Source organism: Vitis vinifera, chromosome 19, assembly GCF_030704535.1.
Source record: "Vitis vinifera cultivar Pinot Noir 40024 chromosome 19, ASM3070453v1".
NCBI lineage: Eukaryota > Viridiplantae > Streptophyta > Magnoliopsida > Vitales > Vitaceae > Vitis > Vitis vinifera.
In genome coordinates this window covers 25,903,847-25,917,698 of record NC_081823.1, presented here as the reverse complement: position 1 = coordinate 25,917,698, position 13,852 = coordinate 25,903,847, and the positions used below count along the sequence as shown (strand labels likewise).

Below are 13,852 nucleotides of genomic sequence, written 5' to 3'. Positions count from 1 at the left end.
AATCTAATAGCTTACCTGCACACACCTTGCCAAGTCTGGAACTTTCATACCATTATTTCCTTGATTCGATAAAATACTAAACAGTTCACCCTTCAAAGTACCAGGACGTAAGCCATACTTTACCATAGGATTCAGTTCCTATAAAACACCAACAAGAATAGTTAAATTTTGAGATCCCTATTTCACAAGTAAACAAACATGGGGGCAAGGGGAAAATAAAAAGGAAGCAAACATTTGAGTAAACAATCAACCATCAAGCAAAATGGAACTACTCTTCCTTTCAAGCCTGCTTTCTGATCAGAGCAGCACCATTCCATACTCAATCTTAATATGCATGCATGTACATCCACAATAATTTTATTTTTTTTGATAGATTTTTTTTTTTTTTTTTTTTTTAGATAGGTAAAGAAAAGTCGTATTAAAAGTAAAGAGGAGACACCAAAAGCAGTGCCCTCAGAGTATACATGAAGTATACAAAAAATGCCTAAAGGCTCAAACCAGAGGGGGAGGGAGAGAAGCAAAAAACATCACATGTCCTTACTTAGAGCCTAACCAATCAATGAAACTTACAAAAGAAATAGGGTTCATATCTACACACACCCTAAACGAAAATTGAAATGCATAAACCACTATGACTTTGATGCCACCCAACAAAATTACTTTGAATTGCAGTCACACTCCTTACCCCATTTGGGCCATTTTCACCTCCAGCTCTCCTCTCCTCTCTTCATAATTTCTCCTATTTCTACTTTCCTGCTGATTCTAACAGATTTGAGTTTGTTTATTAAATGCCCCATTCCTTCAGTGGTATCAATATTTCCAATGCCCTCAAAAATCAAGGCTTTAGTTTTTCCAAAATCACCAAAATACACTTTCAGAAAGCTTTCATTAACTCGAGCTTTTGCATAAATTCATGCCCTTCCCACCCCCACACCTGGATCTGGTTCCAAAACTCCCTAATATTCTCTCAAAATTTGGATGTTGCAACCATACATCAACAGAATGAAAGGGGTGGGACCCAGATAATCAAGTTAATCTCCATTACAATAGCACGATGAGCAAAGATTGATCTAAGCAACACTTCCAGAATGATATTGGGGAATCCAGGATTACTACGTTGAGATCAACAATCACTCCAACCATTCACAAACCAGAGTCTATTGCCTCAAGTAAAGACCTTGCTTCTAAAGGAGGATCAACCGACCTAACAATCCTTGATTATTTCATCCAAGGGTTTGCTTCTAGTAACCCTTCAACACTCTGCCACCCCCCTCCTTTCCTCCAATCTTTTTGCATGAATTGGATATCATTGAAACTCACCCCCGTAATATCCGCACCAAACCCCCCAACCTTTAATTGTCATATGGAAATACAAATTTCTTCAGTTTGGATGTGAAGTAGTATTGCCGTATCTTTTTTTTTTTTTTTTTTTGATAACTTGGAGTAGTATTGCCATATCAAGAAACAGAATTCCTCTTTTTTAGCCTAAAGGCATTTTCTAGGGTTGAACCCAGGATCTGAATTCCAAGATGCATTGTATAAGAGGCTCATAGAGCTGGGGAGAAAAGGAGTAGTGATCCTAATTCAAAGCAGTGAAACAACAAACCAACCATATAAAATGTGATGATGATAATCAATACTTGTAGCCCATAATTCTACTGCAGTGGCTGACCTATGGGGGAGGCAAGGAGGTGGAAGCGGATGTTGGGAGGTGCACTATAGAAGATCCTTCCAAGATTGGGAATTTGAGGAGGTGACTCGGTTTTTGGAACATATTTCTGCAGTAAAGGTTCAAGAAGGAGAGGATTCCTTAGTTTGGAAGATCGATGGGAGGGGAAAGTTTAATGTCAAATTGTATTATAGGTCTTTAAGGGCTGAGAATTGCTTTTTATTTCCAGCCAAAGAGATTTGGGGTTCATATGCCCCTCTTAGAACTCGTTTTTTTGCTTGGGAAGCAGTTTTGGGAAAATTTTTAATAGTAAACATGTTAATAAAGAGGGGTTGGTCCATGGTTCATAGGCGCAACCTTTGTAAAGACGGTGAGGAATCGATGGACCACATTTTGATTCATTGTGGTAAGACAAGGGAGCAATGGACTTTGCTGCTATCATCTTTTGGACTGGTGTGGGTGTTCCTGGCTTCAGTGAGAAATTTGTTTCTGGAATGGAAAGTTAAAGGGGATAAGGAAGAAGAGGAGGACAGTTTGGAAATTGGCACCTATTTGTCTTTTTTGATGTATTTGGGGAGAGCGAAACCGAAGAATGTTCCAAGAGGAAGAGTTGTCAAACCAATGTTTGAGGAACCTCTTTTTCTGTTCTCTTCCAAAGTGGTCTCAATAGTTTTTTGATTTAGACTTTCCCTATTTTCTGAATTTTTTGGGTGATTGGCATGGCTAGCTTTTTATCTCTTTAGGTTTCTTCTTTCTTTTTGCAGCCTTGTTTTGGCTCTTTTCGTATACTGTCTATATACGTAGGGTGCACCTCCTGTTTTGGCGTTTTCTCAATTCAATGTCTTTGTCTATCAAAAAAAAAAAAATAATAATAATAATCAAATACTCGACTCCTGGACTTAAAATGAAACAGAATGCTAATTCAGCCGCAACATTGAGAAGATTAATTGATTAAAATGGTATATGTCCAAATTTGGATACCTTATCAAGGGCTTCCCTCCGCAATGTACCTTTTCTTGAACCAAAACCAGCTGCAACCAAAACTTGACGCAGTATTTCTGTCCATGTTAAAGGATTCAGAGATCTCTTCCAAAACTTCAGCACAAACTCATTTTGTCCAACCTGCCAATTCAGGGGTAAATATTGAGTCCATAACATATAGCAGAATGGTCCCTTTATACATAAGCACCGATAGTGGATTATAAATATGAAATATATGAAAAAGGCACCATGATACCCATATAAATAAATATCACTCTGCAAAATGCTAAAAATTGTATGATTAAAATCTTCCTAAAAAATACCACCTTAATACCCCAGATTTCCTTCAAGAAAATTATCACATGACCACACAAACCTTCAGCAAAGGGGGACTAATTTTATTGATGACTTTTCTATACAAATCAATAAACCCAACAAAAAGTACATGGATTTTTCAAAAATTATTTGTTGAACACAGGGATGTTAATCATTTGAAAAGATATTGCATGGAAACGTTCTACATATGATAAATAAAGAACTAGAAAGATACTGATGGTTCAGAAGATACAAAAGGAAAAGAAGAACATTCCAAACAAGTAAAAGCAAATATCAGAGGGAAAATTCAGCATCATTAAAAAGGCAAAGTTGAAAGGGAAAAGTTGCTTTGTCCTAAGAAATTACTACCAAGATGAGGTTCAAACTGAAACATGATTCAATTCTCTAAAATGACACTGAAATCACTTTTTCTTCATCATTTTTGGGTAATAAAGCATTATCATTGTTAGGCATAATTTCTCTATGTTGCCATTTTCATAAAAATCAACAATTTAACAATCTCGTATACTTCGCAAGATGACAACATAGCACCATATGTATAAAATTTTAGGATTAAAATGCTTGATAATAATTACATGTATAAGACAATCTATGTTACATGGACACTTCAAACTATGTCAAGCACAACAGTCAAACACGACATCGGAAGGTTTGGTCAGGGTATAGTCTCCAACATGCCTATTGGTCAAATATGTACCCAACAGGTGTGTCCAACAAAGAAAAAGAGGAATGATTCCCAAGTTAATTGTTAGGAACTCACATTAGACATTCTATCTTAGTTACTTGACCTAGGATATAAAACAAGAAAAATGAAAATTAGGTTACTTAGTCATGCTTCCATGTCCTAAGATCTCAGGATAAAATGAATGTAACACCTGGGCAAACACCAACACCCAGAACTTCTACCTAAGTCCATGTAATACAGATGTGACACATCTTCGCATTTGCCAATACTTGTAGGGATGTTCTAGGTGATCAAAACCATATGTCCATGAATCTTACTAGAATGAGGGTGCTGACATGCATGAGTAAAAGAGAGCTTCTAAATGCTTCCTGGTAATCTTAAGTTGCTTCAAGAATTTTGGGTAGCACATATTAGAAATAATTTAGCAATAAGGGTATTTGTGCAATCACCATCTCTTTCCACTCTCTTCTCTCTCATTCTTCGTGCTACTTCCCCTTCTTTTCATCTCTTCGCTTCTCTTCTTTGCTTTGTTTTCTTCCTCATTCTTGCACATCAACCACATACACCAATTTGGCAAAAAGGAGCATTGTATAGATGTTTATGCCCAATCAGAAGCGCAATATCCTACCAGTGGGAGACTCGATCTGATGGGGGAAAGCCTTTTAAAGTTTATTCAAGGAAGAAAGGGAAGACCTAAGTAAACTTTAAGTAGGATTAATATCAATTAGAATTGAATTGGGATTGGTATTTGTTGGAGTCTAATTAGGATTAGCTAGTTGAGTTATAATATAATTAGAATTTGAGTCATGATAGGTTATTAGAGTCTTAGTAGATTTTGGATGTTATAATTAGAATTAGAATCATAATAGGTTATTAGAGTCCTAGTAGACTTTGGATTTCTTAGAGAAACCTATAAATAGGCTAATCAATGTAAATCAAATGAATGAATTGATGAATAATATTATATTTTCTTTCATTGCAAGGTTGCAACCCTCAATGGTGAGACTCCATTGATTTTCTTATAGGTGAGACTCTTAGAAGGCCTTAGTGAGACTCTAAGGTTTTTCATCTTTACTTCATTGTTTCTTCTTTATCTCTATTTCTTATCTTATAATTTTCTCTACCATCAAATTTATTCTTTGTTCTTCTCCTTACACCCTAAAAATAAAACCCTAGCCCACCTACCCTTGAGTGTAGGCAACCATCCTAGGGTTGTCCTACATCACGATCCCTTATAGCATCCATCATGGATTTGCTTCTAGGTTTCAACCTTATCTACTGTTAGTGGCACCAGTGGATCCTCCTTTCTCAATTATGAAATTACAGTCATTTAAAAAGATTTTTTTTTCCCCACAAGAACTTCCAATTTTTTTTTATCAGAATCAAACATTTTACTATCATGGATTAAGTATGTAAAGAGTTGATTTCAATAGCCTATATAGGTTTTCTTCAAGCAAAATGTGACACAATGGTTCTTAGTTTGTTCTTATAAAAGAAAAATCCAACTACAATCTCACAGGCTTAAAGAAGCTTGAAATTTCAAATTATCATAACTCCCCTGACACTCCTTGAGCAGGCCAATCAGCCCACTCTTTTTTCCTAGCCCCACAAGTGCTTTCATTAGATTTCCATCAATTAGTTCCATCTGTCTCCTAACAAATTACTATTTTCAGGGCTTCCTAGCAAAAGAAATCCCTTATCACTCATCTTATTTCTAGATCCCTGATAACATATATCACAACTAATGATCTTCATGGGCAACAAAAAAACACAAGGGCCAAAGTCCAACATACCCTAAATACCAATCCTCATAATTCAAGCAAGGCCTAGAGTTGGGATATTTAAATTTCTACCTAGAGTATATGTCCAGCTAGATTCTGAATATCTATAGCCTAACCTGAGGGATGTGTTCCATCTGTGGATCTGGTGGGACTGAGGTTCATAGAAAGCAGCAGGAGTCTGACTCCTACAATCGCAACCTTTGGCAGGAAGGCCATTTAGTGAAGAAAAGAGGATTCTGCAGGACAGTGACCTAAAGGAAGAGGGACCTACTTTGCAGGATTGGTGACAGACCTAGTGACATTTTCCACAGGGATTAGAACTAATAGGTTCCACCATTTTCATAGAGTATAGAACCACCAACATTGATATTAAGAAGAGTAATATAAACCTAACTGGTAAAGAGGAGAGAAAAGGAGTGCAGATAATGATTTCAAGTTCAAAACAAAGAGGGTACCAAGGTCCATTGTAATAAGTATAGAAGAAATTCTCAGGTCTTCATTCTCAGCCAATTGAATTACAGAAACTGGGAGTCCCACCAAATCAAGGTCCACTGCAATTTCTGTGGATTTAGGAGGCAATAACTGGATTGTTGAAGGCACACTTTGGAGAGAGTTCAAGCCAGCATTATCCCAAAAAGGATCCTGCTTCTAGGCCAACAACTGGCCTGGGACCAACCAGTATCCATCCTTGAAGGGCATTAGTCCTCACATCATCCTCTGTGATCAAAGCAAAAGTGAGGTATGCCTCATGCTGCAAAACGTGCAGAGGCTCCTTACTTCCACCATCAGACATGCCCACACGAATATCATAGCTCTCCTTTTTCACACAACCAGGCCTTCCTTAACCCAATCATTATCCCTAAAATCCTTGCTTTAGAACATAGACCCAAACCTTACCTTTCTTTGGCACCCAGAAACTCTATATTTACCTTGCTGTCCAGATTCCACAGCAAACATTTGCTCTCAATTCTAGCCAACAAACCACATTAATATGTGATCTTTATAATTCTTAACCGATCCATTAAACAAAATTCCATACTATCCAAGAAACTCTACATTTACCTTCTGTCCAGATTATTAAGCAAACATTTCCTATCTATTCCAGCCCATAAGCCATATATAATCCTTAACCAATTCATAAACCAAAATTCCACCTCCCCCTCCATAAATCCTAAAATTAGAAACCATGACCACCTATTTAATTACAGGCAACTAATTCAAAGGTTTCCCAAGATCAACATCCATAATACTCACCGATTGAAGTAACCCAAGAAACTTGCAGTTTTTAATCACATGAGGGAGAAACCCACTGCTCAGCTCTGTTTCCACATCAGACAAAAGAAGGTTGAGAAGGGCCAGATGAACTTTTCCAAGCAACAAAGAATCCTGAAAGCAGCATACAGAGAAAAGAAACATTAATATTGTGCAATTTTATTTATTTATTTATTTTTTTGATAGGTCAATTTTTGTCCCCATTGGAACTTGAACCTAGAACCTCCCACAAACCCTCCCATCCCTTTACCACTTGAGCTGGACCTCAAAGGCTGGTATTGTGCAATCTAAATGTCATTCAGATAAAAAACACAAGAAGCTATAATCAAGATCCCATAAAGACGAATCAAAGATAAGAACCAACCTCATCATGAAATGCTTGAGCAAATTCATCAAGGGTAAAGGGGCATACATCAACTACTACAGAGTAAGTATATAGAAAATGAAGGACCTGTCAAAGGAAATCAACCCATGCTTCAGCATCTGATAACTCAATAGAATGTGAAAAAATAAACACAATATAAACATATATATATATATATACATATTATAACCATTGTCTCCAATTCAAAATCTATACAGTACAATAGGAGAGTGCATTAGTACTACAGGCTTTGGCATTACAAGCACCCCCTTCTGTTAGGTTCTTGTCTGCAAAATGTCTTACATTTTTATAATCAAAAACAAAAAATAAAAAAGTTAAAAATAAAGCTTATTGGCTAGTTAACATTCACATATATGAGACTTGGTAATATCACAAAAATAGCTTCCACGTAATGATTGTGAGTTAATACCTAAGGTGTGTGGCAATTATTTAACAAACTTAAGAGTAATGCAGTCATGGAATAAACTGTAGTTAATTTTTGAATGCTTTATATGAAATTTTTTTATGCTTTCTCTTCCTTTTGCTTCAGGGTGTTGTTTGTACACTTGAGACATAAAATAACAACCCCTACCCACAGTCCACCCTCTCTTTTGGTGTTTTTAGTAGATATGCATATGCATCCAAATACAGAATAAATTAATTAATAACAATCCAAATCATAATTAGCTTAGAAACAAGTTCCTATTGGCAATCAGTTACACATATCTCATCCATGTCCTCCATCTAGGACTAAACCCCTTCTTCTCCAACACATGATCCAAAAAATCCCAATCCACATGGTCATAAGCCTTTTCAAAGTCAATTTTGAAGACAACTCCTTCCTCCCCTAATCGTCTTTTCTCATCCACTATCTCATTGACTATTAGAACTACATCCAAAATTTGCCTCCCTTGAACAAAAGCACCTTGAGGAGAATGGATAGTTTCATGTAGTACACCTTTTAATCGCCCTGATAAAACTTCGGCTATTATCATGTAGAGACAAGTGATCAAGCTAATAGGTTTAAAGTCTGAAATTTTTTCTGTTTGGCTTTTTTTGGGCAAAAGAACAATGAAGGTGGCATTGGTGCTTTGATTAATAATCCCACTTCTGTGAAACTCTGCGAACACCCTCACTAAGTCCTCCTTGATCACATCTCAACAATCTTGAAACATTGCAATGTTAAATCCATCAGACCCCGGCACCTTATCCCTATCTAACTGAAAAATGGCTTTAGAAACCTCTTCTTCAGTAAAAAGGGAATCCAACCTAGAAGCACTCTCTTTTGAGATAAGGGACCAATCTAAGCCTTCTACTTTCCAAGACTCTCCAAGAGGACTCGAGTAGAGCTTTTCATAATAAAGTAAGATCTCCTTTGTGATGCTCTCAATATTATTCAACACTAAACCTCTTTTATTCTCCAAAAACTTGATGAATTTCCTATTTCGTCTACCATTAGCCACTTTGTGAAAAAACTTTGAATTGCAATCCCCTTCTTTTACCCATTTCACCCTAACTTTTTGTCTCCAATGAACTTCTTCCCTCGATATTAATTCCTCCAACTCCCCTTTTCTTAAAGCTCTTTGAGCTGAAAGTTCAAAAGAAATAACCCTTTTTTGCTCAACAACATCAATGTTAGCTATTTCACTTAGGATGCTTTTTTTCCTCTCCTTTAGCACTCCAAAAGAATCCTTATTCTACTCTTTCAATTTGGCCTTTACAAATTGTAACTTTCTCATAAACTTATGACCTTGCCAACCAATTCCCTGAAAACCTTTCCACCAACTATTGAAGCAATCTTTGAAACTAGGATGTTGCAACCACATATTCTCAAACCTAAAAGGAGTTAGACCCCACTTGAAAGGATTGGTGTCCAAAACTATCGGCCAATGATCCGATGTCCATCTAGGAAGAACTTCTTGAAGGCTTCGAGGGAAGAATTACTCCCACTCATTTGAGTAAAGAAACCGGTCCAATATCTTACACACAGGTGACTCTTATATGTTTGACGAAGTGAATGGGGCGTTCTGTAAAGGGGGGTCAACTAATTCACAATCTCTTATAAATCCATCAAAGTCCCTCATGTTAGAAGTTAAACTAGAGCCTCCTAATTTTTCTGAAATTCTCCTTATAACATTAAAATCACCGCCCACACACCATAAAGGAAAGGAAAGGCCATAAATGTCTAAGAGTTCTACCCAAAAATCCTTCCAATGTAAAGAATTGTTTGGGTCATAAACTGAGGACAGCCACAAGGGCCCACATCCACCCAACAAAAACTTGACTGAGACAGAAAATGAGCCTATTACTACCTCCTCACTAAATAGTTTCTTTGAGTCCCAAATAATCAAAATCCCTCCTAAAGCTCCACACACCGGAAGAGTAGCATACTCCTTATTCCTAATCGACCAAACACTACCAACAAACCTTCTATCACACACCTCCCTTTTTGTTTCCTGAAACATCACAACTTCCGGATTCTCAAGCTGCAAAAAATCTTTAACCACCCTTCGTTTTTTCCTAGATCCCAAACCCCTAGTATTACAACTGATGATTTTCATGGAAAAACCTCTTTAACCCTAAACCTCCATACCAGTTCCTACAGGTCTCAAATACCTGTGGAGAATCTGTTCTTCCGCCTAGAATACACGTTAATATCCAGAGAACTTAAGACCTCACGAACTTTAGCCCTTTTGCTAGGCATGGTCTTAAGGGAGTTAATACCCTCAGACATTTGGTTCAGACAAGCTAACTGGGACTCCACAACATCTAGGTTAGAATTGCCAACAAAATCTTGACATAAAGCACCATCGTCATTTTTTTTTAAAAACAATTCAGATACAACTCAGGATTTCGTAGGATACTAAGACTGAATTACTGAACTGGGAAGAACGAGATCAGAAGGACTCAGAGGTGGATGTGCCAAGCCATAGGAGGGGGGAAAATTGACAAAGATGACTAAGGAAGTGGAGAAGAAGATACCTCAATGTTTTCCACTACCATCATTCCACAAGTCCCCACAGAGTTTAGCCCTTTTTCTCTGATTACTGGATTAGAAGGAAAAACCATGACTGAAGAGTCACGATGAACAAAACCCCCGAAACCCTCAGAGACTGCTCTGTCTTCAACGTTAGAGGATTTGTGCAGTTTCTCCTTCCCCTTTGAATGTCTAGAAGCCTTAAGAGAAGACCTTTGTTGATTATCCATGTCTCCTCTTCTCGACGAAGCCCTTTCCCCAGAACAACTTTTTCGAAACCCTGACGATCGACTAAAAGTGAGAGGACTCGCACTGAACCTTCGTTCCAACTGTGTTCCCGCTTCGAAAGCATTGCCCTTTGGGGGAGCAACAAAATCTGAAGATGGAATCTCATGCGTTAGAGGCTCGCTTCGACTTTGAACCCCTTGTCAGCAACCAGAAATTGGAGGGATAAGAGTAGTCCACAACTTCTTTGAACCAAACTTCGTCGTAGAACCCCTCAGTTGAGAAACAGAGACCTTTAAGACTGACTTCCCCTTTCCCATTGCAAAGGAGTCTTCTCTGCATAAAGAGCCCTTCTCAAAAATGGGCTGCTTTCCACCCATTTCTTGGCCCAACGTCGATAACAGGCCTTTTAAAATAACACCCCTCTCCCAGCCCAAATTTGCTTCCACCAGTGGTATGGGTTTAAGAGGAGATTGGGTCCTTCTCTCTTGCATTGCATTAGAGGCCCAATGCCAATCCTCAACATTTGAGTGGGCCTTGTCCCTTTCGGCCCAAACTTCACCAACCTGCTTTGGCCCAAAAAGCCTTATTCTCTCTTTATTTGAATTCAAATTGAACAAAGAGGAGGGTTGGAACCAACTGTTCCCCACTTCCGCTCTTCTCTTGCCATGTGTCCCCTTAGATACATCTTTAGTCTTTTGACTTTCTTCACCCTCTTTCACTCTACCAACTGCCCCAACAGAAGACCATCCTTTAGTCGTTGATTTAGCCTTCTCAACCAGCCTTCTACCACCTGTCCACGAGTGAGGCTCATAATCCTCCTGAGTTGACTCACCCATATCTCTACCTTGCCTATATTAAGACAAGGTGATCCTCTATCACCTTCTCTGTTTACTATCGTCGCCGATGTGTTGAGTAGGATGTTGTTGAGAGTAGAGGAAAGAAGTATGTAGGAGGGCTTCAGTGTAGGTAGGAATAGAACAAGGGTGTCCCATCTGCAATTCGCAGATGATACCATCTTCTTTTCTAACACGTGTGGAAGAACTGCAAACTCTTGAGAGTTTATTTTTAGTGTTTGGGCAAATTTTTGGGCTTAAGGTCAATCTTGACAAGAGTAACCTTTTTGGCATCAACCTTGATCAAGATCATCTCTCTAGGTTGGCCTTGATGCTTGATTGCAAGGCTTCTGATTTGCCTATACTTTACCTGGGTCTTCCTTTGGGAGGGAATCCAAAGGCTTGTGGCTTTTGGGATCCAGTGATTAAGAGGATCTCGCGGAGATTAGATGGGTGGCAAAAGACTTATTTATCTTTCAAAGGTAGGATAACTCTTATCCACTCATGCCTTTCCCACATTCCTATCTACTTTCTATCCTTGCTCAAGATTCCCGCTTCAGTGGCTGCAAAATTTGAGAGATTGCAAAGGGATTTCCTTTGGTCAGGAGTTGGGGAATGTAAAAGAGATCATCTTATTAGTTGGGATGTAGTGTGTAAACCGAAGGCAAAAGGGGGATTGGGGTTTGGGAAGATTTCTCTAAGGGATCTCGCTCTTTTAGGGAAATGGTTGTGGAAGTATCCTAGGGAGAGTTCAACTTTGTAACATCAGGTCATTCTAAGCATTTATGGGACACATTCTAATGGTTGGGATGCCAACACGATAGTCAGATGGTCACATCGTTGCCCTTGGAAGGCTTTTGCACAGGTCTTTCAGGATTTTTCAAAGTATACTCGGTTTGTGGTAGGAGATGGGGAAAGAATTCGCTTTTGGGAAGACTTGTGGTGGGGGGACCAACCTTTGGGTTTCCAATATCCAAGACTATTTAGAGTAGTCACAGATTAAAATATTCTCATATGTTCAATTCTCGGTTCTGATTGCCCCTTCTCATGGAACTTTAATTTACATCGTATCCTTTCCGATTCTGAGATAAAAGATTTAGAAAGTTTCATACGTTCATTTGATTGTTTGCATTTATCCCCATCGGTTTCAGATGCGAGATCCTAGTCTTTATTTTCTTCAGGGTTATTTACAGTCAAGTCTCTTTTTCTAGCCCTGTCCCACCTTTCCGATTTATCTCTAGTTTTCCCTACTAATTTTGTATGGAATTCTCAAGTCTCTTTTAAAGTCAAGTCCTTTGTCTTGTTAGTGGCACACAAGAAGGTAAATACTAATGACTTGCTACAATTGAGAAGACCCTACAAAGTTCTTAATCCTTTTTTTTTTTTTTTTGAACAGAAACGAAGAAAAATATATTAATAGAAGAAAAGATACAGGAGAAAGAAAAGATACAAAAGAAAGAGAAGAAACCAAGGGAAGGATGAGAGGTTCTTCCTACACAAACTGAACAAAAGAGAAAACTCCCACCAATAGAAATCTAAAAACAAAGAGAAACCCCAACATTCTTCAAACTTTTGAAACGCAAATCGCAATCCAGTTGAGTTGTAAAACACTTAGAGGAACTCCTCTAAAAGTTTCAGTACAAGAAGCCCATAGGGAAGAATAGAACCGAATCAAATCTCATAACATCTCTTCCGTTCTCCCTTTATCCTCAAAGATCCTATTGTTTCTCTCTTGCCATACCATCCAAATCAAAGTAAGGCAAGCGATTTGCCAAAGTCTCTTGCCTCTTAATGAGTTCCCCAAGCCTTTAAAAGCAATAACCAGCATGTCCTCAAAACTCCTTGGAGGGACCCAAACCAACCCCACTAGATTGAACAACTTGTGCCAGAGTCCAATGGTAACAGGACAATGAAGAAAAAGGTGGTCAATCGACTCTTCATTTCCTTTGCAAAGAATGCACCATTGAGGACAGAGGGATTTGTAGGGTCTTCTCAATTGCAACTTATCATTGGTGTTTACCTTCCCATGTGCTACTAACCAAGCGATGGTCTTAACCTTTGAAGGGGCTTTTGAACTCCACAAAAACTTGGCCAGAAGGAACAAGATAGGATTTGAGACTTTTGACAAGGCCAAGAAAAAATATTTCACTGAAAACAAGCTTGACGATGACAAAGACCACGCTCTTGAATCTGCCAAAGAAGGAGAAAAGCACAGAACTAAAGGATGACATTAATCTCTAAAGGAGATCAATTTCTGAATCAGTAAGATTGCGGGGAAAATTAAAATTCCAAGACAGTGGAAAGAAATTGTCAAGGACATTTGAGACAGTGAGGTTTTTCACAGAAATAACTCTATAAAGATCAGCAAATTGAGAGTACAAAGTTTGGTTACCCCATCAAAGATCTTCCCAAAAACAAATTCTCTCCCCATTGCCCACCATTAGGCGGACAAAAGGGGAAAAAACCTGGAAAACTTAAGTACTAGCCTTCCAAGGACATCTGTGTGACCATCTCACCACCATGTTGGCGTCCCATCCATTAGGATGTGTCCCATATATACTCGCAATAACCTTATGCCAAAGACCACTCCTTTCTCTAGGGAACCTCCAAAGCCATTTCCCTAAGAGAGCAATATTTCTCAGAGAAGTCTTTCCAAAACCCAAACCTCCCAACTCCTTTGGTCTGCTAACAACATCCCATCTGATAAGATGATCTTTCTTCCCTTC

General features: G+C 38.4%; 1 protein-coding gene across 6 annotated transcripts in view; it reads right to left on the bottom strand.

The window, feature by feature from the left end:
- LOC100241125 (homeobox-DDT domain protein RLT3) overlaps positions 1–13,852 on the bottom strand; it is a 40,395-nt gene that overhangs the window by 10,010 nt on the left and 16,533 nt on the right. For all 6 annotated transcript variants that reach the window (XM_010646835.3, XM_010646834.3, XM_010646837.3 and 3 more), the window contains 4 exons: positions 7,089–7,175; positions 6,707–6,838; positions 2,651–2,791; positions 16–138 (listed from right to left, as the gene is read on the bottom strand). In XM_010646835.3, the coding sequence (XP_010645137.1) occupies positions 16–138; positions 2,651–2,791; positions 6,707–6,838; positions 7,089–7,175 (483 nt within the window). The remainder of the gene's footprint in view (positions 1–15; positions 139–2,650; positions 2,792–6,706; positions 6,839–7,088; positions 7,176–13,852) is intronic.